This window comes from Pangasianodon hypophthalmus, chromosome 25 (genome assembly GCF_027358585.1).
Source record: "Pangasianodon hypophthalmus isolate fPanHyp1 chromosome 25, fPanHyp1.pri, whole genome shotgun sequence".
Classification (NCBI taxonomy): Eukaryota; Metazoa; Chordata; class Actinopteri; order Siluriformes; family Pangasiidae; genus Pangasianodon; species Pangasianodon hypophthalmus.
Window position 1 is genome coordinate 9858751 of NC_069734.1, and position 27036 is coordinate 9885786.

The 27036-nt window shown below is 39.4% G+C and overlaps 1 protein-coding gene across 9 annotated transcripts in view; it reads right to left on the reverse strand.

The window, feature by feature from the left end:
* Positions 1–27036, reverse strand: part of brsk2b (BR serine/threonine kinase 2b) — a 153746-nt gene that overhangs the window by 57768 nt on the left and 68942 nt on the right. For all 9 annotated transcript variants that reach the window (XM_053229330.1, XM_026937608.3, XM_026937610.3 and 6 more), the window contains exon 2: positions 19014–19108. In XM_053229330.1, the coding sequence (XP_053085305.1) occupies positions 19014–19108 (95 nt within the window). The remainder of the gene's footprint in view (positions 1–19013; positions 19109–27036) is intronic.

A 27036-nucleotide genomic window follows, 5' to 3' on the forward strand; every position in this document is an offset into this window, starting at 1 on the left:
TGGCCATGTCTTCTTTAATTATTTGCATTTTAGACAAGGCTATTTCCTGAAATCACAAAATGAGCTCATACATAAAGCTTTTGAACTTTTTTTTTTTAAAGTACTGAGAAAGTCTCTGCTTTAAGACTGTGTAATAAATTTGTCCCAAAAGCCAATCTATATAATGGGCATCAGCTATCCAAAAGAAATTAACCACTTTACACTCACATTTTTTTAATTCTGTGCAATCCAATTACTCTGTTAATGTCTGGAAGCCGTCTCCTTTCTCACTTGTTTATGCTTGAGTTCTTTGGTCCCAATCCATCCAGCCATCCATCTTTTCTTCCTCCTACAACATAAACCTCCCTACATGCATTCTCATGTCTCGCATTGTACACAGAGGTGCCAAAGGAAACACAAGAAAGCAAGAAGGCAGCGCATCGGTCCTGCTCCTTTAATAAACATGGAGTGTGTTCTGCTCCTGCAATGCTCCTGGGAGCCACGGTGGCTTTGTAGCTAATTAACTCAAACACATGTGCAAACAGACACTCGTGCATTGCAGGGTTGGTTGGGGTTAAACCAGCAGACCTCAGCACATCGCTGAGAGCGCTATTGCGGCTTAACTAATACCTCCTGAGACATCCGTTACAATGTACATCGCCATCAGTGGAGATTAAACACTGTTCCCCCCCCCCCATGACAATTGCCCAATTCATCTCAGTGGCAAGCTAACAGCTGTGTCTAAAAATCATACACGATCAGGTGGTCTGAGGGCGTCTAGTGACAGTGCAACAAATGACTGCATTACTGCGATCATGGAGACAGATCTGTGCAAATGGAAAAGGCAGAATGTTCTTTCACAGATATGGATTTTTCAAGTGTCAAAGCAATATACTGCACATCTTATTGGTAAGCTGGCCAGATAGGTGAAATAGCAAAATTTTCATTTCCAATGCTGCTTTAAAGCTGTAATGACACTTATGGACGGAGACATTTGAGGACTAATGGGTCTCTCAGGTTGAATCTGTTGAATCTGAACCTGGATCACTATTAGCACATACATCAACAAGATCTGGTAAACTGGCGATGCTGAGATCACATGATCAAGTCATCAGTTTATACAAGCCAAGCATCCGAGGTTCAATCCTGTCAATCTTGCTCCATCCTCATGTCTGGGCCTAGCAGATAACCACGTCTTTCCTCGATGTAGGGAGGGGGAAGGATGGGTTACTGGATGCTATACATGCACAATTTAAAAACAGACTGTCGTACCACTGGTTGGGAAACATGGAAACAGATTCTCTTAGGCCATTATATGAGTGTGTAACATGCAGGAGAATGAGGCAAAACACAAACTCAGTGTGAGCTTTATTGTGAGCAAACCGTGAATCATAGCTGGAATCCATCGCAAGAGTTCACTCACAGGCACCCAGAGCTAATGCAAAGCTAATGTATGATCAACAACAATAACACAAGCAAGACTCAAAACTGGAATATGTAAGAAAACAAGATGTTGAGAAAACAAGACTCAGAAATGCATGACACAACTGACAAGACTTTGCAATGGGAAAGACACACCACGGTATAAGCAGACAAACTCATCAACAGGCTAACACCATACAGGTGAACACAATAGATAACAGACCAGTGAAATGACAAGGGAGGAAACATGACAAAAATCAAAACAAAGGCACTTGACAAAACAAAAAAATCAGATGGAGAACTAAGAACAAGTGGAAGCAGTGCTTGTAGCACTGAGAACTAAACCATGTGCTGAGAGGTGGAATTTGTGACAAATTGACCCTAGCGGACAGCATGAGCAGCATAAGTCCAGTCTGAAATGAGAAAATCTCCTATCTCTCACATTAAGTTTCAGCCTTGCAGAGGGATTCTGAATTTTCTACTACGCCACTGCATCTTTCCAAACACTCCACGTTATTTGCCATGATTGGTCTGCCTTCTTAAACACTCGGTAAGGGCATTGGGTTCAACAGTACAAAAAAGAATCTTTACCAAGGGCAAATGAACGAATCTTTTCCTGGATATTTATGACTAATGGTTTAAATTTCTCTTCAAAATTGCTTTAGGAAACCCATTTTAGGGAAGTCTTATTAGCCTGGTTGTAATATAAGAAACTGGGATTAAAAACCAAAGCAATTTGAAGTGACTCAGGAGTGACGTTCAACTCTGCTACACGAAACAACTGGCTGGTGTATATTTCTACATGTCCAGGGAACTTTCATGGTCTGCTGCTCTGTGATATGGAAACACTATGCATGACCTCTACACACGACGTAAAGTTACTGAGCTTATCTCCTCTGCAAACTTTGCTTCTTACAGGTCAATGTCAATACAAATGATGGAGCAACGTCATGAATATAAATGAATGCATGACAATTTATATAAGAATATTAATTATGGTAATGTTTTTTCATTAAGTGGCTACACTGGAAGACATAATTGCCTTTTATAGCAATTAACCCATAAAAATTAGTTACTTTGTGCTCTGTTTGGAATAAATGCATAGATGAATTTCACTATATAAAGACATATAAGTGATTGACAGAAAATTTTGAGGTGATTTAAGGACTCTCAATCTTCATAAACTCTGTCATGGTAATTTGGGTCCTAAGAAATTTAAGCACCACAGCCCTGAATTGACTTCCAAAGTACTTTGATAGTTCAGCCCATCAAAGTACCATATACTTTGGGTATACCAGCTAACATTTTAGGTTGCTACACACAGTTCTTTGCTTTGTCCCTCTAAGAAAACCCTTAAAGGTTCTATCTAGAACCCTACAACCCAAAGTTTCCTTTTCATATAGGGTTCCAAATAGAACCTATTACGAAGCTAAAAGCCCTATACTTTCCTAGAAACCCTTGAGGAACCCTACTTCTAATAGTCTAAGGCTGTGACGTTACATAGATGTACGTTTCAAACCTACGGATTATTTCTAGTTCATATTATATTAACTATCTGGAGCTTTGGATTCAATATATGTTCATGAACAAGGTCTAGTGTGCTTGCAAAGCACTTGCACCACAAAGGTGAACTAATTACAGTGCTACAGACCTATGAAAGTGTTGTTTAATATATCAGTAATAAAACAATAAGGCATTCTGTCTCAGCTGACCACAACAATGCTATCTCCGCCATCACGGAGAGCTTTCACACACAATGTGGAACACAATAGGGTTCAGCTAAAGAGAGCCCCAGGCCACTATTTTCAGGAAACCCAGGGATCGGTTCTCTGGACCTCAAAACAGCTTTCACACATCACCACTTCTCAGAAGCTAAAAAAAAACTATTTTCCCACTTAACTCTCAGGTCAAACAGCCCTGGGTCCAGGAAAAAAAAAATGTAAACGTGAAAACAAAGTGCGAATTATACAGGGGTAATTCAGGGAAAATCAGAGCAAGAGTGAGAAAACAAGAAGACAAACATCTAGTTACTTATTATTTGCTGTAACTATCTGTGTACTTTCTTGTACCAATCCAATACGTTTTTAAAAGGTGCCAAAACTAACAAGTAGAACTGGACACCAATGGAATCAACAAGAACACCTCCATCACAAACAAGTGTAGTCCTTCTTGTTTCTAATTTGTATGCCTCAAATACCTGTAAACTATACTTCAAACAGTGTCAAGGTCAAGCAAGGTCAAATGTCTGAAATAGTTTTTCTTCGGGAGCTTCCTTCCGGTTTGAAGTAATCATTTTAGCTGCTGGTTACAATGATAATTCCATATTAATCCTACAAACATTCAGCCATTCGTTCCTGATATATCGCGCTGAGGAGAATCTCGGATGGGCGCACAGACAACCTGAAAACATAATGCCTCCATCACCTATAGCCAGCGGGCACTAGAATGAGCTGAAATACCCCAAAAATCATCATCTATGTACCCCTCTGCATCCTTTATCTACAGTGAAGTCTCTCAATCCCTTCCACCAGGGGAATCTAAGACAGCAACCCATGCTGCATGGAGATCGATGGTTAAACAGCTTTGTATTGGTCTGTCATTCGCTGAGCACAGTGTTTTGTGATCGATAGCAAATCTACTGCTCTCCAAGCCTCTGCCTTCAGCTCTATTCTAACACATTTATGCCTTTATAGAATATGCAGTGCGGCAAATGCACTGCATTTTTCCCCTCTTTTTTATAGCCTCTAACCTGCTGTGATTGCACATCATCCTGCACAATATGGAACTTTAACAGTGACCTGTCAATATGCCTTCCAATAACGGAAGTTGGCTGGCTGCTGCTATGAGTTTTGGGAGATATAATTTTAAAAAAATGATATTAAAGAGAATGTTGTTAGCAAAGCTACATTGATAAGGTACTACCTTCTTCACAATGGCTGTAACTTTTTCAATCTCTGATAGTCAATATATATTAATTTTGGCAGATGCTTTTATCCAAAGCAAGTTACAAGAAAGACAGAATCCAATTCAAGCCCAGAGCTAAGCACAAGAGGATAAAGAGCTTTTCTTAAGGACCTGGAGGTGGACCTTGAGAATTCACTGAGCTACCACTACATTGTTCTCAAATGGGACCTTTCTTTTTTATTTTCCACTGAACCCAAGTTATGGAAATTCTCTATCCTCTTGCCATAATACTAAGGCCAAAAGAGGTCTTAGTCATTGCAAGCCAAAGATGAGTAGTGAACCTTTCACCTTCACATTCTGTCAGGGCCTGCGTGCCATCATAATCATGGCTCCCAGACGACCACGACAAATCGATCCAGCTGTCATGGTCAGGCTTCAGTGGACATGTACCACAGTTATAAATCCCTGCTAATGGACCTTTTCTGGACTCGTCTCATCTCCATTCAGGTATAATGACAGTGACCTGCAAGGCAGGAAGGTCAAGGGTGACTCCAGGGACCAAATAAAAAAGGTAACGCAGTGACTTTATCTTCCGCTTCGTGACTCCTTGGGGCCAATTCCCACTGATAAAATCATCCATCGAGGCAAGCAGAAACAACCTCCACCAGGGGAGAGTCAGTTACAAGCCCTTGTACTGACCTAACCAATAAGCTTTAACTACAAAGACACATATTTCAAATGCTCCATTCTTGTGTTTAAATAAAGGTTTATGTTTAGGCTGTGATTTTTACCCTGTGGATGATCTGAGAGTATTATCAATGTCCGGAAATCCCAGCAGAAAAAAACACACCAGAGCAAAAAAAATCATTGCTGGTTAAAAAGACTGAAAGATAACTAAATTGTTTTCTGCCTGAATGCATTTAAAAGTAAAATGATCAATAAAGAAAGAACTCTAACAGCAGTAGACATGTTATTTAATAAAGATGATATTAATGTACTTTACTTTATGAGAGTAAACCTTTTAAGTATAGCACAAGCCACAATGACAAAGATTAATATTCTATTAAGGCTGCTTGTATTCTGGCTAATTTAAGTAATCCCTTGTCTCAGCTTCCTAATCAATTTGGTCTGATTAGGGAATTGTTATTTCAATAAATTATCACCATTGATTCAGGAGGTGTACAGCATTTAAATCCCATCTTAATTGAAACATGATGTGAGTCTATGTTAAGGGGACAAGGGTAATTAATTGAAGTAGCGTGAATGTAAATCAAACTCACCACTTGTTGTTGTAGCAACTGCCCAGTGCACGAATAACTCCATCACTCTAATTCAGTAAACAGCTTGACCATTTTCACACACAAACCTCACACCATGTGAAGCATAGAGCTCAAACTCATGATATAATATTCCCGATGCAGCAGAAATATTTTCACACCTCGGCAGAGAGGAGCATGTTTAAAGGCATGCCAACAACTGATGAGATACGAGGTCATATTTCCATTTCAATAACTTTACAGATAGAGTTCTGAGAACAGCGTGTGAAGCTGTGTGTATACTCTGATGGTGTCCATTTGATGTCTGCAGATGAAATAGCTGCATGCGGTCCTGACAGGGCAGCAGAGATAAACCCACTGCCAGACCATACACAGTATATTACCCTACACCTACCAAAAGCACACCAGATGCTAAAGTTCCTGCTCCTGGATCAAGTGGTTCTTGAGGTGAAAGCAGGGTCCATGGCAATGAGGTGAAGAATAAAAAGAGGCTACAAAATGTCTGGCTCATTAATTAGATACCCTAATCAAGGGTGGACAAATCATAAATTCATTAGCTAACCCAGCAGAAAGAAAAGCTCCAATGTGCTAGTCCAGTCCGATGTTTGGGTTCCCCAGAAACCAAAAAGTAACAAGGTATGGAAAGCTAGCTAGTGCTTCAAGTGCATTAATATAGACTAAGGTAAACAAATGAGTTTAGGATTATTATTCCCATCTTACAAAGGTTCTATAGTCACTCAACAAAAAGTCGTCAATTCACTGGCCATGATTTTGGTTATAAAACTTGGTGTTATGTCCTGGGATTGTTAGTGCATCCACGTCCCTGCATGTTCCTGATCCTGAAAAGACTGTCTTTAATCTGAAAAGGCTGTCTTTAATCTCTAATCTGCATGCTGAATAACTCACCTAGCATAACCCGCCATAAGGTAAAACACATCCTGCCTTGGGCGATGTGTGTATTGCAGCAGGTTGTGGGAATCGGAATGAGGACCAGGTGGTAAAGTCACTGCACTGAGGTTCATCTCACTGTGATGTACGTTAAGTTTAAACATAACTACACACCAAATGAAAACTTTTATTTTATGAAACTCAAGAAGAAACAGTTTTTGGTTATCCACTGGCCAACTACGAACACAAACCCAGGCACAAAGTCTGCATAAAGGCTACTGATTTGTCAGATGTCACATGTTAAAAGGTTTAAAAAGTACAAGCCCAAAAAAGACCACATGGGAGGTAGCACAAAACAGTCAAAAACGCAAACAGCTGATGTCAACAGTAAAGTCAAGCAAATATGTTTTGTTCAGGACAAAATGGGCAATTTTTGGACTTCCTAGTAATGTGACAGTGTAAGGGAATTGTGAGTTCTAACTCCAACAATGTTAGGACCATTTCTCCTTCAGCTGATCAGAGGGACACTAGACAGTGGAGGGCATCTGTTAGCTCATGTATACAATATATGGCAATTAGTGCTCTCCTCTGAGTGCATTCAGCTGCCCTTTGACATTTCAATGGCATCACACGTCTCAGAGAAAAGACCAATGTAAGATTCAAAACCCAGACCAACTAGACTAAAGAGTACGACATCAAAAGCACTCATCTGTTTTTTTTTTGTTCATTTCCCATTTATTTCATTAACCTTCACACTCTGCTGATCACTTTATTGTCAGAGTCAGTGTGTGTGTATGTGTGTGTGTGTGTGTGTGTGTGTGTGTGTGTGTGTGTGCATGTTATGGGTAATTTAATAGCTGATATTTAGACAGTTTACAAACTGAATGTATTACACAGAATTTGCCATTTGATATTTTGTGCCAGTTCTATTTCAGTAGTGATTTTCATGTTGATGTCTTTCACTGGAAATGGAGCGCAATCTTTAAATGCCATTTTTTCCCTTTTTCACTTAGGGAGGTAACCAGATTTTAAAATTCTTTTAAAATAATAATTTTTAAAAAACACTCAGGTTGAGATATGTACAAAAGAGAAACATATTTCAGTTCAGAAATATAGTTCAACTATAGTTTTTATAATATAAATTTATATAATATAAAACATCAAAATTTCACCGTCTGGAGTTTTCCCAGATGGTACTACATATAAATAATGAGCCTATATTTGAGACTATTTTCAAAAATAAATCTGTACTGAGAGGGTCCATGGTATTTTACAATTTGCTTGATTGACCCTCGAAGTTAGCTCACGTTATAATAAACAGTATATTACCAATAAACCTAAAAATATATTCAACTATATTAGAAGCTATACAGGAAGCAAGATTACCTTTCTTTTATTTTCTTTTATTTTATTATACAAATCTTTTATTTATAGCTAGCTAGTTAGCAGGTTCTGTTGAGTTTTGTTTTTAAAAGCATAATAAAAAAACAATGTGACATGAAAAATTCTTAAAACATCTATCAATATATTATTTTTGAGCAATTGAGATAGGAAGAACCCAGTAAAATAAAAGTGTCTGTTTTTTAAACCTGTTTTTTTTTTTGAAACACAAAGAGGATTTTCACTGATGCCCAATTTTCTTTCTGTTGTTACACTCTTGCCTACACACACACACACACACACACACACACACATACACACACCTGCCATCAGGAGATCCTCAAGCAGGGCTTTTGTGTGTCTGTTTCCATCAATACTGTTTATACAGAAAAAACTGAGATGAAGATAGTTTAAAATAGTCGTTGATATAAAATCAACAAGAGATGGTCTGGGTCAGTGGCACAGCAGAACACAAGGGTTAATAAAAGCTGATCTAGCAAAGCATTGCTTTGTGCCTGGAGGTTGAAAAAACTTAGCTCAATGCTAATAGCCCCAGGCTGCAGGGAGCAACCCACAGCCGTTCCTTTTGTTTTGTTTTGCTTCAGTATCGTGGAGAGAGGAGGAGCTTTCTACTCTGAGAGACAACAGTCTGCCCACTGAGCAGGGGAGGAGATGCACGGTCTGTAATCATTTATCAGAGAGGAGAGAAACGGAGAGGAGAGAATGATAGTGGTGTCATCACAGAGTGGAGATAACACGATTAGCTTCGGCTGTGATTCATCAGGCACTCGGTTACTGTTCTTCCCGCTGTGGCGCAGCACAAACCTCTTCTTCTTTTATTACCTTCTTACGCTGTGTTCACTTCCACTTCTTTCTGTAATATCTTTATTTGCTTCACTCTCACAAACCAGGAGTGTGGGATGGAAAACTAATCTCACTTCAAAAACAGCAGAAAAATCACATAATCACACGTTTTGCATAGACTTTTTTTTTTTTTGGTTAAAGTTCCAAGAAATGAGATCTGAAAGCAATGAAACATAACACATCCTGAATGTTATACAGGTATATTTTCGTTTTCTTGAAGGTACACTGTGGTCCTTTTGTAATTTTTATAAGCCCTCTGCTTCCTGTGAGGTAAACCGCATTAACAACATTGACAATCTTTCTCCTTCCTCACAGCCAAGTTACCTTTTAAATAAATAAAGAAGCACCAATGTTCCAGCTGGAGACTGGACTAATTTCTGGGCCAGAAAACGTAAACAAATGCCTTTGGGCAGTAATTTATGTAGCCTTGCATTTCAACAGCTGACAATTAAATTTCTGCTCTGAAAAAAAAAAACATTCTGGTCTCTGAGATGCTGCAAGCTGTAAATAAAAACTGAAAGGCTGGACCACCAGTATCCTATGAATCATGACATGGCGTCCCATTCCAGAAGTGAGCATGCATGTGTTTTGGGGTGTGGTTTCAAGACAGCTAGCTTTAAATATCTTCCGACAAAATCACTGACTGTACATTTAAATGAATAATTATTTAAGATGCACAGCAACATTGCAAATCAGTTTTTGAGGCAATGCTATGACTGTAGTTTTAGAAAGACTTTAAAAATTACAGACTGCATCTTTTACAATCTAATTATATACCTTCATCGTGTTTGGAAGGTAAACTAAATTTATTTCCCATACAAAGTGTACAAGTGATGTATCCCTGAGGCTGTCAGCCTACTGTAGGTAGTTTGTTACAGACAAACGCTTTATTTTAGAGTTCCATTAAACATCCTGATACCAAAATACATAAACTATAAACTAAACAACATACATTATATGGCCAAAAATATGTGGACACCACACCATCACACCCTTATGTGCTTGTTGAACATCCTATTCCAGAGTTGGACCTCCTTTTACTACTATAAAATCTCTACTCTTCTAGGAAGGCTTTCCACTAGATTTTGGAGCTTGGCTGTGGACATTTGTGCTCATTCAGCCACAAGAACATTAGTGAGATCAGGCACTGATGTCTGGTGCACAGTCCATGTTCCGGCTCATCCCAAAGGTGTTCAGTGGGGTTGAGGTCAGGGATCCATGCAAGCAACTCAAGTTCTTCCACTCCACCCTGGCAGACCACGTCTTCATGGACCTCGCTTTGTGCACAGCTAGAACAGCTTAGGGGCCCTTTAGCTCCAGTAAAGAGAACTCTTGTGGCACCTGCTTGGGGAAGGCTCAGGTATGGGTGTGATGGTCAGGGGCCTGCAAACTTTTGGCCATAGAGTGTGCTATAAACCAGGGGTTGTCATCTGGTGGACTGTGGTCTGGATGCTGACCTAGTAATGCATTTCATAGGATCTAACCTAGTACTTGTGAAAAAAAACACTGTAGGAGAAGCAATCATGTACCAACACGGGTTCTGTAGTCGATCCTCTGTTTGGCTTTATCCAATCACGTGCATTTATGTAAATTATTTAGCTGAAGGCAGCTCACTGGACTATAGTCTTATTTGTAGCCATAAATTAATTATTAGCATTAAAAGCTAACCATTGTCACCACTCAGTCATGCCAGTTGCTTATCCAAACCTTTGCATGCGAGTAATTTTATAACTGGATTGTTACAAATTTTAGTTGAATGCCAGAGCTATAAATTATATATCTTGTAACAATGCTATTTCATTATATACAGTACAAATAATGTAAACCTTTAATCATGTAAACAAAAGCATATCTGAGTTGTTTATAAAACAGGACTTTGTCTCATTTTGTACTACATACAACCCTCAGTCCCAAATACACACTTCACTAAACAAATTGTACATTAAATCATACAGGCATCTCGCTTATGTCCTTGCTCTCTCTGCATCTCCACTGCCTGAGCAATCCCGCTCCTTCATCAACCTCTGCCTCGTCCTCCCATTAGGTAGAACACTCGCTGAATAAACAAACATCATCTCAAATCACTTAGCCTGCCCCGTGCACGTCGACATCATTAGCAAAGGCCGCCGCACGGCTGACGGAAGCGTCCAAGCAGACAAGCTTCACAGCAAGTACACAGGAGGAGGTGGAGGGAGTGTCATACTGAGGCGCCGTGCTCCATTTCTGAGTAAAGCATGATGGGTAATCAGCTCTCTTGGAGCCGTGCTGTCGAGGCCAGGCTGAGGCTGCAAGACCAGAAGCAGCGTGGAGCTGACTGATCACATCACTCAGCACAGCGTCAGCAATGCATGCGCTAAAAAGCACTGACGCTGTTTAAAGCTGAGTGATTAGCAGGTTTGTTTGGATGCTGAGTGTGAGAGTTGCCCGAGAGCATGAGGTCTCTGACCCTGATGGAGAAGATGCATGACAGTATGACGGAAGGAAAACTAGCGATAAACCGCAGGCAATTTATATGACATGATTTGCTGAGCAAGCACAGGTTTGGGATTTTCAAGCAGCCGTTTAAATTGGCTTTGGGAAAAAGACGCTTTTGTAATTTTCTTCATGTTTTCCCAAGCTGCACGGCAACCTCAGCTCAGCGGCAAAGCTTTTAGTTAACTAGGACGCCGTCAGGGAAAGACCAGCCACACAGCAGGTCTAGAATAAATGTATTTCTAGTGAATATAGTTCGGAATCACTTTGTGTTTTTATTTGCCTCCTTTTCATTTTTGCACCATGTCTGGCTTCATTATGTTATATTTACGGCATGCCTATGGATAGGAGTGTGAAGAGATGAGGAGAGGAGTGAGTGTGCCTTATCATTAGGTACTGTCAGTACAGTATAACACTGACTTTTTCTATTATTCGAGTAACAATCTGACTGGACACTAAAATCCATTTTTGTAAACAAAATGCTTAATGTTGCCTCTTTTTCCAAGTTAAATGAAATAATGCTGAAGTGAAATAAAAAATATCATTGAAACCACAATTCTTCATATTGTGGAATACAGAAGGAGACTAAATCAGCACCTCCAAGTCTGAGGCTCTCTCCCAGAAAGCAATGGGATGCGCAGTATTTGTCTGAGGCAGTGAAGCAGGAGATCAGTTTTCAGACAAAGCTCTCTGTTTACTGGTCAATCTATCCTCACATGGAGTTTCAAGTTGTGGGTAGTGACCCAAAGTATAAGGTTGCGAATACAGGCGGTGGAAATGAGGTTCCTCCACAGGATTGCTGGGCTTACACTCCATGATAGGGTGACAATCTGGGAAAGCTTTGAAATAGAGCCACTGCTTCACCAAATTGATAGGAACCGATTGTGGGGTTTGGGCATCTTACATGGATGCCCCTTGGTCTGCTCCCGCTGGAGCTGTATCAGGCCACATCCTACAGGACAGAGACCCCGGGGCAGACCCAGGACATGCTGGAGAGATTATATTTCACATATAGCTGCCTTGGGAATGTCTGGGGATCCCCTAGGAGGAGGTGAATTCTGTGCCTGGAGATAGAGAAGTCTGGGTTGACCTTAACAGTCACCACCCACACATGGCTTCTCTCTCTTCTCAACACTGTTGGCCATTTCTATTTATCTACTTTTTATGGGTGTGGTTCTGGAAATCAACTAAACAATACTGAACCACACTGAATCTGTCTTTGAGGAAGTAAATAATCTTATACACTGTTTGCTATTTTGGTACAATAATCAAAGAATGAATGCTAGATGTGGGTGAACTTGTTTGCTGTCCAATGCTGTCTAATGTTTGCAGATTAGCTAGCTTGATAAGTCTCTCTAGCAAGATAAATAACCTAGTACCCACCTAGTATTATATGATTTACATTATGTTTTAATATTTACTTATTATTTCAAATAAGTAGCTCTTATAGATGATGTTTAGGAGCTAATAAAAATGTTCCCCACTCAGATCAGGTAAACATCATCCCTCCAGTCAACAATTCATTACCCATATGTGTAATGAACTCAGAGAAAGGAAAATATAGCCACATTTGCCATGTTTTTGCCATGCAAAGTTACATTTATTGGTGAATAAAATGACAGTGGCATACCAGAGACTGGTATTGTGAGCTTTTTTGTCCATGTTTTAAAGTGCTCTGACAGTCATTAGTCACGACCCTAATCTACCCTTACCCTTTGCTAATCCATGCATTGCATTTGCATATAGTCCTCCTGAATTTAGCTAAATATATATATTTTTTCCAAATCAGATGTCCCCACTCCATATAACCAGGTATCCAGAGCAGTCAACTGAATGCAGTGCAGTGAGTTAGAAGTAGACATGTCGTGTTACACTGTAGGTGGTTAAGCTTCCCTGACTTTTCCTCTTAATGTTAATTCAGTGCTAGTGGGTTATCTTGCGAGTGCACTCACACCGGGTGGCACCATCCATCATCCATCCACCATAAAGTGCAGAGCACAAGCTTTCACACATGTGCGACCCCTCTCTCTCTCTCTCTCTCTCTCTCTCTCTCTCTCCAAAGTGCTATGCATGGCACCCGTTCAAAGCTTTAGTTATCTGCACACTGCAGGGGTCCAGCATGTACGATTCTGCTCTTCCTCCCTCCTCACTTCTCCTTGCGCATCTCCCAGGAGACGCACAGCTCACTTTCAGAAATGTTACCAAATTCCCTGAGGACCCAGTTGCATCTTGCACCACCTGCTGACTACTCCATGGACTCCTCTCCCTTAGATGCTTTCTCTCCATCATCTTCCTTTATCACCCCTAGCACATGACCTGCGCCAAACACTACTAGCGTATCTGCTGCGCTCCGCCTCCAAGCTCAAGAGGCAAATGAGGCTGATTCATTATCGCCTGAATAACCAGCATCACCCGTGATTTCAGATAAACTGAGAGATTTCAAAGCTGCCCCACATACACAAGGGAAAACGACATGCAAGCACATGAGTTAGCATCTGATCACAGATCTGCCTCAACGTCATAAGCAAAAAAAAAAAAATGAATCTAGAATTTTGAATTTATTTTGAGATATCATTTTGTCTAGTTTAAAGACACAATGTTGGCTGTAATCAATAACTATTCAATATGCGTTTTGTGCTTCCCCTTTTAAATCAACTCTCCACTGCGAGGGAAAATGAGTTCAGGTTGAATTCTGACATAACTCTCATTAGTGCAACTTCACAGCGAGTCAGCGTGGGTTTTTTTTCCCTGCGTGCATGAAAATGCCAGAGATGACTTCATTAGCTCAGGAGGGGCCAGGCAGGGCAATGCTGCTCGCTGGGAGGGCCCTGTTCCCAAATGCCAAACTACTGATCTGCGTACGTGACTACCTGACACTCAACATCACCCCCGCCTTGATGTAGACATGCATCTGCGAACACACATCTACACACCCACATACACACACACACACACACACACAACTACACAGAGAATCTTGAAACGCAGACAAAAGCATAGGCAGTTGCAATTTTCAGTTCCCAACCCCCACATAATCACACACACACACACATTGTAGCACAAAAATTCCATACTATGCAAATTGCAGCCAATGGGGGGTTCTGCTTGAGGCAAAGCGAAATAAAAGGATAAGCGAAAAACAAAGACAGGTGACCTCCTGCTGAATGTCTGCAACTATGCTAATACAGTCATTGCTGGTTATTTATTCATTTATCCCTGCAAGGGAGAGAAAGGTGGGGTATTCCAGCATCTGCTTCCCACTTCACACACAATAGAGCTGATAAGAGGTTACATAGAACAGAAATCCAATAGAAAGCTGTGGCAAAGTTTGATCAGCCAGGGAAAAAAAATGTGCCAGAAGACTTAGGACTCTCATATTCATGCAAAACTCTGCATGTATACAGAAATCAGTGTTTTACTGTACATGCAGAGCTACTTGGTACTTTCTAAGAGCTCGCTCTCTTCACGTAGCAGGTTCTCTCATCATTGTAGAACACCTCTCATATACACCTTAAAGTCTGAGATCACTCCTCCTAAAGGCAAATAGCAAAATCTTCACCTAATCAAGCCAATCATGTCACGGTCCCATGACAACAGTACCTTGACAAGAGCTAAAAATAATATAAATAAAAAAGAACAAGAAAAATACAGAGTTCCCTGGTGACTTTCGGAACAAATGAAGACCTACATAAGTTAAAAAAAAATCAAATGAACAGTATTATTACAGGAGAATACTGAAAGCTTAATTGTTCCTGTGTCCTTGAATGTTTGCCAGTATTTACAGTTGCCTTGCCATGCAGCAGCAAATTTAAATAAGTGTGTCATGCCATGGTTCAATTTCAGCACCGACAAATTCAAAGAAACATCATAAAAATACCTACTAGCTACAAGCAAGAAGTGGTATGGTGGCAAAATTCACAAGTAGGTATTTCTGGGAACAACATTTTTTCTTACTGCAATGTCTGTAATTTGTTCATTCTTATTTCACAGAATTATCACACTTGTAGGTAATCTCTACAAGTACCATAACCTTTTCATTTCACTGTTAAAATCTTGAAACATTTAGTAGATTATCAGGATTTCCTTTAATGTCTAGGTGGGTACAGTCTTGCAGGTTCAGCCACTGGTTAGAAGCTAAACAGGTCACATGTGGCCAACTAACCACCAGCATAATTATTGTATGACAGTGGAATCAACCAAACATGCTTTCATTTCCAATAAGGTGGAACCATTTTTTGGAAAAAGTCACTCCAGGCCAAGATACAGCACTGACTGCCAATGCCATCTGTGGCCTAAACATTACCTCCCTTGATTTATGTAATTATACATTTTACGTCCAGCCAATGCCACTTCTGTGTCATCCATGAGCTTCTGAATTCAAGTCAACAAATTCAGCCCTGTTAGTATGTGTCCTATAAAACAAAAATGAAATCTTTCAAAATATTGCTGTGGTAGAGGGACAGATTTCCCTGTGGATGTGCTGTTTATAGAGGATAAATGAAGATAATTGGGAACATCACTGTTCAGCATAGAGCCACTGGTAAGTTATATTGCTTTTTTTTTTTACTTTTTTACTTGGTGTTGCACATTTTCTTTGTAGTTGGGCACTTATTACAGGTGTTAACTATCCTGATTGTGGTGCTGATAGGCTGTGGTCTACTGATTCACAGTGATTTCCTAATATACAAATATTGTCCACACCGTGATCTATTCAATTTAAAATATTTTCCTAGCAGCAAAGAATATACGACAAGCCAACACTCTAAAAAAAAAAGGTTAAATCTAGTACTCTAAAGGGTTCTTTGGTTTGTCACGCTGATGAAAACCATTAACAATATAATGTAGAACCCTACAACAGAATATTTGCCTATCAGAAGGTTATAACTACAAGCCCCAACCCTTAACTATCCAAAGAATCCTTATTAGGAACCCTTATTTCTCAAGAGTATGACCTGAAATGCAGGGCTCACCACTGGGTACCTCTAAGAAAACATGGTCTCCACTAAAATCCCAGTGCTGCAGATTAGAGCTCCCTTGTGTAATCATACAATACCTTACAGTAATGAATTAAATAAGCAACATCTCCTAAGATGGCAGGTGTAGCTTTACCTCCTACCAAGAATAGTGAAAGCAGCTGGGGAAGAGAGCCCAGGGACTCCAGTCATACAATTACAGCCTTCAGCCAATCAACTCCATCTACATCCCGATCGGCCTACGGTCTTCCAGGAGTTAATGAGCCATTAACCATATAATGAAGCCAATAGGAGGAGGGTTAGAGATGGCACATAATAATAAGTGGGTCAAAACTTTGAGGTGTTCTTTCCATTTGAAACTTCACCTTTTGTTAGCATAAAAAAGGGCATCAGCAGAAACGGCGAAAGCCAGTAATTGGGAGCAAATCGCTGGTTTCGCTGATTCAGCAGACCTTTTCAGAAGAGCATCGCTGGTCGTCTATATCAGAGAGGCAGTGAGGGGGAGAAATCACAGTGCTGCATGCACAAGGACCTTGTAGTAGACAGTAGGCTGTGTGAAGTTGTCACAGGGAAGAAATCTAAAGATCTGCAATTTTATCAACAGAGATGATTACACAGCAAAGATAAAGATGGTATCAAATCTCTGTTTCTGTTGATCTGAGGTTTTGTCTTGTTGATTTTTCCAGTCTAATAAGATGGTCTATAATGATGTGCTTGTTTTCTGACAGTAGCTCACAAACAGCAGTGCACTGTCTTGGGCTTTCAGGGGTAATAGATGTTCACTCGATGAGACAGCCACTCATACGAGGAGAAACTGTTATTGCTCATACAACACGTGCATGAGCGTGTCACTTGGAACAAAGCGTGTAACAGAGCAAGGCTCGGGGGCTGCATGAAATTGCATCCACTTTTACATCAATTAAATTCAAATCAGTCACATCTGGTTGTTCCTAGGTATGGCGACTGCACCCTATCAAAGGCAATTACCCTTAATCAGATTATGGACCGTTCATTTCCCATCAGACCCCAGGCATGGTTTTCTAAAAATGATCAATTAGTTCAAACACATGGATGTGGATATGAATGGCGCATGTGTTTATGGGCCTGCACGGTGCAGCGAGTGTGTTTGCAGAAGTAAGAAAGGTTCTTTTTATAGGCACTGACTTTCATCAAAAGGACAAGAGGCACAGAGTGATGCAGCATGGTGCGACGCTTATCAGCAGTCACTGTTCACATCGCTAGTCAGAGTGAAAGCTGTCACGTTCCATTCATACAGCACTGGAATGCCTCATTCTAAACTGAGGATGACAACACAAGTTTGCGGCTAACCTCGGCTGAACTTTGAACAATCAACGTCAAATCCTCAGGCCTGTGGGATTTTATGTTGGCTGTCTGACCACAAGCTGTTGTGGAAGATGGCGCCTCAGTATGAAAAAAATTATATTTTGGGGTTAGAGCATCCATGCTAATCACTTTATGTGGACCAAAGAAACACCAGACAGCTGTCTAGCACCACAAAGATTACATTTGGCCTCAGTGCAGCCCAAACAACTCAGGAGGCTGCAGGCAAACCACTAACGACAATATCAATAACAATACTACTACTACTACTACTAATAATAATAATAATAATAAAAATAATCATCATCATCATCATTAATAAGAGGTTATGCTATGAAACTGAGGGGAAAGACCCTGTCAGTGTAATTTACTGGATATGTAACAACCTCTGTGGTTGCTTTCACATATGCAGTGTTTCACATATGCAGTGTTTAGTCTATTAAAATTAAACCCTGCTGCGTTGTCCCCCAAGTGAGAACACAGACATCGCATTCGGGCGCAAACCAAAACAAAAAGTCCAAAAAAAGGACAAAGCTGTAGCACTGCTGGAATACGATGTGCTCCAGATGTTTGCACCAACAAAAAATAAGAGATAATAAGTATTGGATAAGATACATGAAATCCTTCGTTAAGTCATTTTTGTTATGTCTACACACACTTGGCAAAGCTTTGCTTACCTTATTTCGTCCTCGTACTTCTGACCAATCACTGACAGAGTTCTTACGAGTACATATTTAGCCCTACATGCGTCGCAACCAACTTTTTTTCTTTAAATTTTGGTTCTTTTAGTTATATACACTGTGAAACCATACCAAACCAAATACTCAGTAAATGGGCATAAATGAGTCTAATACGTGTGAAAGCATCCTAAGGCCCTGATTTATTAAGATCCCAGATAACGAGTACTAATTTGCGGGTGTAATCTGATAAATTGCTTGTGCAGTTAATGGGTGTGTTACAGATGATTTAGAAAGAATAATTGCATAAATGACTTTTCTAACAAAGCAGAGGGAGGAAATGTTCTTGATAGCCATGGCAAATTCAGTGCAATCCTCCATGAAACCTATTAGTAAATCATCTTGGATGTTTTTGGGGTGTTTTTGTGAGTGGTATCAAGTTTGCATGTGCTTTTACTCACAAAATACTTTAGAAATACAGGCTCCGTGAGTGAATGCGTGAGAATGCCTACTGGATGGGTCAAATATGAATGTACAGTGGATAACAAATATGAACCTGAATTTGAATTTGAAGTCAAATATGCTATGACTTCAAATTCAGACTATGTTTTCAAACTACTACCCGATTATGATTATGACTGATTATGCCACAATGTCACTCTGAAAAGTTGTAAGAATTATGATTCATGAATACACAAAAGAAAACAGACCTTTGGTTCCTTATTGTTTGTGCTTGTTTGAAGGGTTACTGAATTACTATCAAGTAAATCTATTCAGAAAAGGCATTTAAAAAAGCAGAGGCATGTACATCAACCAAACACATAAAATGACCTTACCTTCATCAATACTGATTCGCTAAGTTTTTCCCGGTTCACGATCTTTATGGCGACTTTCTGACATGTGACACAGTGAACCCCCAACTTCACCAAGCCTAAGACAAAAGACAGGAGATGAAAGGGAAAAAAAATTATAAAAGAGTTTCATCAAAAGAATGCTCAGTGGCAATAAAGAGCCTCTCTCAGCACTTTCATCTGAAATGAAAATTGTCTCCATCATGCGTAAAATGAATACGCCGGCGCACTTTTCAAAAAAGCATGGTAAATGTCAGAGAACATACATAAACACAAACAAGGCCAGATCAATGAAGGAAATCCCTGAACAGCTTTCTGTCAAAGCAACCATAAAAGGAAGCTGCTTCCTCACTCAAAGCCCGACAGTGCAGCAGCCATATATCACACGCCGTCTCGAAATGCCACGGCTTTGCATTTTTTCATTACCACCATGCGTTTTTTTTTTTTTTAGCCAGCCCCTGCATATCAAACTGTTGATTTCCCTGCAGAGTTACCCAGAGGGCTGAGGGGCTGTATGCACCTGACGTGTCCCTGCCTCTCTTTTATGTCCATGTGTCATTAGAGCCTGAAGGCCAGTGTAAAGCCAATGTCTCCTTCATTCCCTGTTGAAGGTGTGAGGTGATGTAGAATCCTGCATCCAGGGACCGAATGAATATTCCATCTCTGTGTAATTGCCTTCACAAGTCTCAAGGCAGAAAGATACACATGGAGTAATATAGTAGGGTGTAATGGTGCACTATAAAGAGTGGCATATAGAGTAATTCAGTGGTTCTGGATTACACAATACAAGATTAAATCAATCTTCATTAATCTGTCAACACCAAACTTTATTTTAGGTGATTAAAATGCATTAAAATGCAAGTCCTATAAACAACGGTTTACTTTAGCTAGCTAGTTTACCCAGTAATGCTGTGCTGTGCCTATATTTGCCTGCTTTTTCATATCTAAGTCAATAAAATGGCCTAATTTCAAACTGATATGTGGTATTTTATTTCAGCACAGATAGAATAATGTGTCAGGTGACTGTATAAAAATCAAAAATATAATTCAGATTTTTTTTTTTTTAGAATTTCATACAATGGAAATTTATATCCTAAACTTTGGTGTCATGTTACATGTTGCCAAAGCCTTGAGATTATTTGGTACTTTATTGTCAGTGATAGCCTTGTTGATTTTGTCCTGTGTCTGCTACAAGCTCCTCTCCCTTCTGTTTACTGATGCAGATTAGTGCGAAAAGTCTTCTCATCTAATATAGCCCCTCAATTGATACAGTATATTTGCTATAGTATTTTTGTTTGCATTACTCTGTCTGAACACAGTAGACAGTTATGTATACTCATAAGCAGTCTAGAATAGTACAATAGAATGCAATTTGAGATACAGCCATACATACCACACAGGCTGATGTCAAAATCAGGTATTAATCATTAAGAGCCGTATTCAAAGTTGCACACATCGTTATTCAGACCTCAGATGTAACCACGGACTTACATGCTACTCAAACAGTTGTGAAGATTTTCACGCACAGGCCAAAAAACACACCTTGTGCTTAACACTTTGCCTGGGGACTGAATACTTGAGGATCTCCAGGAACTATTTTTATACAAATTAAATCATGAACAACACTTACTTAAAGTGAGCTGTGTCAGTTTATCTTTTAAACTATAACTTTTTAACGGGAAAGCACATTAACCAAAATTCACCAAAACAACTTGACAAATCAGTGAATTAAAAGCATGATAAAACAGCTTACACTGCACACACAAATGATGATTTCTTGACCTGGATTTAGTCTCTCATGTCCTCATTAGTTTGTGTGCACAGCTATGCTAACTGTCAGCACACAGTCATACATATTTAATAAATATATTCCATAGCTTATTCAGTCACTTGCTACAATTCTCAGCAGTAGATATGGCTTTTTTTTCCACCCCTGCCTAAGGTTCATGTTTTCAGTTGTTGTACTTCAAGTCCATTGTGCAAAAAGTAAGTTTTGTTGGATCAAGGTCTATTTTATAAGCTGCTGAATAATAAGGATGGAAGCCATATTGTTAAATTAAACCAAATTCACCGTTACTAACGTGATAATTACGACTAGGACTATTCACACAACATAAATTAGCAGTATACTAGACTCTTATTAGATGTTTATTTGATTATTTCCACCTTCTCATTCATTTATCATCATATTAGTCTTTCTTTTTTATTTTTAAAGATTTTTTAATTATATTGTCTAGGAGAAAGTGAATGCTTAAAAGTGTATGCATGAGAACAAACATCATCTGTATGAACTCTTACAGCCAGTTGGAGGAAAAAGGAGGATGAAGAAAATGAAAATGGCTCTAAGAAGCCATGTACTTCACTTCTGCAGCGATGCACTGAAAGCCTCCAAGAATTCATTATTCAAACAGTAGGCATGTACAAGTATTCATGAACATGAAGTGTCCATTCTGGCACAATAATGAAACACACTGAAGGCTGTGCAGAAAACACACAACCTCTTTTTGGATGCTAATCTGGATTTCAGTCAAACATTTCAATATGAATAAATGCATACGTAACAGGCAAATTAATGGCTCAACACATGTTAGTCAGAGAGAGTGGGAGTGCAAGGGCATCCACACAAAGAGCAGGCAAAGCCTCCACACAGTCTAAGAACTGAGAAACATATCCACATATGTTAGCATATGCATGCCAAATTACAGCATATCACTCAAGCATATAAAACACACACACACACACATACACTATTGCTGCATATGACTAGCATATGGTTGAATTTATATTGCTGGCATGGTTTGGGGCCACTTGTCTCCTTATAGGGACGGTCACTAAAAAATAAACAGAGTTATTCTGACTGATCAACTTTATCCTATGATGAAGCATTTCTATCTTGATGGGAGTGGTCTCTTCCACGATGAAGAGCACCTATGGCAGATTTTGGACTGATTTGTTAGACAGCCCTCCATATCACCATCATCAAAACACCAATTGAGGTTATTTTCCATTGGAACAACATTGTACATCCTTCCAGTACAGTTCCAGAGAAATGTAGAATCTATGCCAAGATGTACTGAAGCTGTTCTGGTAGCTCATGGTAGTCCAACACCTCCTTCATCCTTTATCTCAGGTTGTCCTTTAATTTTGGTATGTCTCATATAATATGAATATTATATTCCTTTTATGTGGTAAATTTATCAGCCGGCATGAAAATACTATTTTCTCAAGTTACTTTTTACAGCTCATTTCATCATTAGAGCTCCAAACATTTAGCCATCCTTGGCCAGGAGTCCAAGAGAACAAAATTGGCTGTGCTTTTTGGGTGGGAGGGATGATAACTCTCTCTCCCCGTCAATCACAGCATCACTAGCCAATCATGGCCGTCTATGAGCTCCTGGATGCGGAACGGGATGGACAGCGCTTTCCTCCAAGTGTGTTACGCCATCCTGTGAAGCAGCATGAGCAGCAGTTTGAAAAGATGCGTTTGGCTGGCTTCATGTGTATAGTAGGAAGCACGTGTCAGCCCTCACCCTCCATGGTGAATGGGGGAGCAAAAGAACTCAAATATTTAGGGGTTGTGTGCCAGCTGTCCATCCAAAAGCACCATTAACCAGTTAGCCATAACAGTGGCACATCACTTACACATGCACACTACCTATAGCTGTAGGGTGTTAGAATAGAAAGTTTGAGAAATGCCGATTTATAGTATTCAGTTCTGGAAATCAGGGATTCACCTTTGAACCACCGATATGTAGTATTACTTTTTTCCTTTTGTCTATGATCATTTTTTATATTAAATCCAGATGTTTGCGATTACAATTGTGTACATGTGAAGATCTCCAGGCTACTACACAAATGCATATGAATTTCCTACTAAGTTTGTTACACTAACTACATGGAGCAAGTCTTTATTATCTAAAGAGAAGTTCATGGAATCTCATGTTTGAGATTCTGCTAGAGATAATGAGAGAATCTGTATGCTTTGACCTTCTTCAGTCACTGTGTTGCACAGATAAACAGATCAACATCACTGAGTCAAACATTTCTCCCAGCAGGTCAACATGCAGCGTTCTTGTCATTTTTACAGAGAGAAACAACACTCTTCCATGAGAGATTTGTCCGCTAACACTTTGCCGATAACTCCAAGAGCTGAAATCTCATGGCGGAGGCATGTGTGAACAGAGCTGTCAAATCTCAGCGCAAAACCGAGAATGCAGGGAAAAAATTGGGCAGTTTGACTGAGAGGAAAAATCAAGAAATGAGACACAAAGTGGAGAATTAGGTAAAGCATTGAGAATAAAAACAACATTGAGTTTTATCCCATTTACACTGACAAGGTGCTGGTGCTTTTTCTCCAGCTGGTGTCTACCCACGAACAAGGCCTGGGTTTCCATTACAAAAGTTCTTGGTCAGCAAATTCTGTTCCGTTCTTGAACCAAAATGCTTTTCTGGTTTGAGGTAGCATCATTACATTGCTATGACAAAAAAAACAGTCATTACGATAAAAGATTAACATGATTAGAAAATTATTTTTGAAACAAATTGCTAAATGCTCTTCCAGTTATATTCATTCAAATTGCAGATTCCTGATGAACTGTTTATATGTATCCTAAACTGGGCATACTGTAGCCAAACCTCATTTATATGCATGTTACATAATAAAGTTAATCCAATCCGAAGTTGGAGCATGGAGCAAGGTTTGGTGCCAATGTTACCATAACAACAAGAAGCATGTGAGTCCGCTTTTTAATCCATCTCAGCCAAACGTCATGCAAGTGTGACTATTAAACAAACAGCAAGGCGCTATAGATGCTGAAGACTTTGCATTTGACTTTGGCAGGTGGAACATATTCTCGGAACATGAAGTGCAACTTGTAAAGTCCTCCACGGTTATTATTTTTGTTAAGCTGTTAATTAGAAAGCTCTCAAATCTGATTCATAACCAGGATCCCTGGTGGAAAAGGAGTATGTGATTTCTCACAGACAGAGAGACGGACAAGAAAGAAAGAAAGAAAGAAAGAAAGAAAGAAAGATAAATCCCAACAGGGGTATCACATGGAACTCCCTCGGGAATGGCACTGACAGCCTTTAATTAATCAATATATAAGAGTTCATGGGTTATACATAGTTACTGCCTGTGACCTTTAGACAAACCATCAGTGCATCAGTAATGGCCAGGGATTCCCCCATCAACCTCCTCTACTGACATATCATCACATTCCCCCTCCTTCTGTCTCTCTCACACACATTCTAATATCACCTCTTTTAGTCTCACAGAATGTCACCACTGAGTATCTCTACTGAGTTTCTTAATTGTCTCCTATTTCCATCTGCCGATGTGGAATCTCTCAGCTTCTGCAGAAGAGCTTTTGCAGACAATAGTAGTCACACTGTAGCTGTGCCAAGGATCTGCGGTCCCACGCTGATCTATATTTGATTAATGCACTCAGTGTCAGGATGAAAGCTTTATAATTAAACTGAAGCGAATGCAGCCTGGTCAAGTCCAAATGAAACGTGTGAAAACAATTTTACTTACAGGTTGCATGTATAATGCATTGTGATCCATGTGTGATTTTCTCTTTGTTATGTTTTACTGACAGCTTTTTTTTTTTCATCGAAAATCTGTATTTCACAACTTTGCAACACCATATGTGCATCCTGTGATATGTCCTGATATCTAGAAAGCATTATTCTGTATAAATGTTTAGGCTTCTACTTAGTTCCCTATGAATGATCTAACAATATTCAGATTACTGAAGTAACCATCTGTTGGAAGATTGATTCGGATTGTACAGACTGGAGTTTGGATTTATAAAAAACGGCTTCCGTTTAGGGTGAGCGAGTTCCAACACTGTTATGCCATCAGGAGAAAATGTACTTCTCAGACCTTACAAGCCAGTTTACCTGACAGTTGTTCAGATGTGATAATATACTACATGCCTGTACAAGGCCCAGACTCCTGAGCTCTGGCCTGCTGGGAGGACGCTCACACACAAACCAAGAGCATGGGTCATGATCCATAACAGTTTGCTGATGCTTCTGTTTCATCCCAAACCACATACTGTCATATCGAAATGTGGCAAAAACTAAATCAAATTTATTATGCAGAAGTGATGCTCTATTATTCATAACTTAACATGGAGAGTATACCATTTTTAGCAGAGTTGCAGTCTACTAGATGCATGTTTAGTAGTTCAGAAATAAACTCCTCAATATTGTTCTTGGAGTTTTCAGATGGTTTTCCCATCAAAATAACACAGGATTATTATTTTTACTCATATAAATAGACCCATATTTGCACAAGCATAAATAGAAAGACACTTCCTGGTTGGCCAACATAAATGAAAGCACCGTAACGGCTCATCTGACAACTAACACATCAAATAGAAGTCAAATACAAGGACACATACATTTATTTCCCATGCTAAAAATTTGCAAGTGCTGCCATCTCACAGCTCCAGGGTCCTTGGTTTGATCCTTAGGCTGAATCGTAATATATGCCATACACTAAAAGCAGTGAAATCACACAGAACAATTTTCTAATTATTCTGTCTCAACTGCTTCTGAAAGCTAGAAAGTCAGGATAAATTCATGTGACAAATGTGAGCTAGTTTACTAGCAGTTAATTAGCTAGTGGTTAACTATTCATTAATATCCATACATCCTTTTCAGGGTAAAGTGTGAAAATGTCCCCAGGTCTTTTATCTTAAAAATGTATTCAATTATTTATTACAATTTTGTGGATATACTATTTTAATGGTTTAAAATGATTGTACAGTGGAATTTTAATGATGAATGAATGAATGAAACCTAACTTAGCAGTAAATGTAGGTACATCAGTGGCATCTCTTCAAAATTCGTCCTTTCATTCAATTTCATCCATCCATCTATCTTTAGTCCATTCTATGATATTAGACATACCATCCTGAACCACTCACACTTGTTCAAAAAGACATCTATAGAAAGGGAATCTGATGAGCACTTTGTTCTTTCACAGGCAGCAGCAGCAGCAGCATCTACTCGAATGATGACATCCCCCAGTCAGGAACAAGAACACACACACACACCTCTGATACAGCCAGCAGCACTGAAACTCAACGTATCATGTCCTTTGTGTTTTTTCCCTGTCTGAATTTTGGCAGTGAAAATCTTTCAATTAGGCCTTTTTATAGCTCTTGCCTGGAGGAAGGAGTATCTGGAGATCTCCATCAACCCACACACACACCATGATATCAGCTAGCTAGCCATGTGTGTTCTGCAGGACTTTAAGAGGCTATTTTTTACCACACTAACATGCCAAGCATCTGTGCAGACCTGCATCTCTGTGTATTTACTCTGCATTTTAAATGGTGTCCAGGGAACACACTGCCTGCTCAAATCTTAATCATTTCAATCACTCTGACCTACATGGAGCTGGACTTTTTTTTTCTTTTACTTTAGGGAGATCTTCTCCTGCAAGAACTTGGTGATGGTGAACAATTCATTGTAATAGTGTCTAAAGTGGCAGAGTACCTGAAAGCAGGCATTTTGGTTTTATAACCAAATGCCATGTATTCAGAATAACTTGGTCAAATTTATATTTTTTCATTTTTGGTAAGTTAGGGCAAAGCGAGACAGATTTACAGAGGGAAAGTATAAAACAGTATTCCAATAAAGCAAATTAGATATTTATTCTAATCTTGAATATTGCATAATATTTGGAGGCTTTTACAATGTTAATTCTTTAGTAAGTCTTAGAGTTTCATTTGTCATAATAGTACGGAGAAAGCAAAAGCAGTTTGCAGGTGACTGGCATTATGAGAAAACCCATTTGGAAGCTCAACAATGTGCCATCTGGGCCTGTCAGTGCTATGATTGATGATCACCTAATCTAAAAACGAATCACATACTGTACATATAAATGAAAAGAGGCCTGGCTTTGGTGCTGGCAAAAGTCTGCAATAACTTTGACAACACTGTAAAAAGAAAAAAAAAAGAAGCGATACACGCAGGATGTCATCACAAAAAT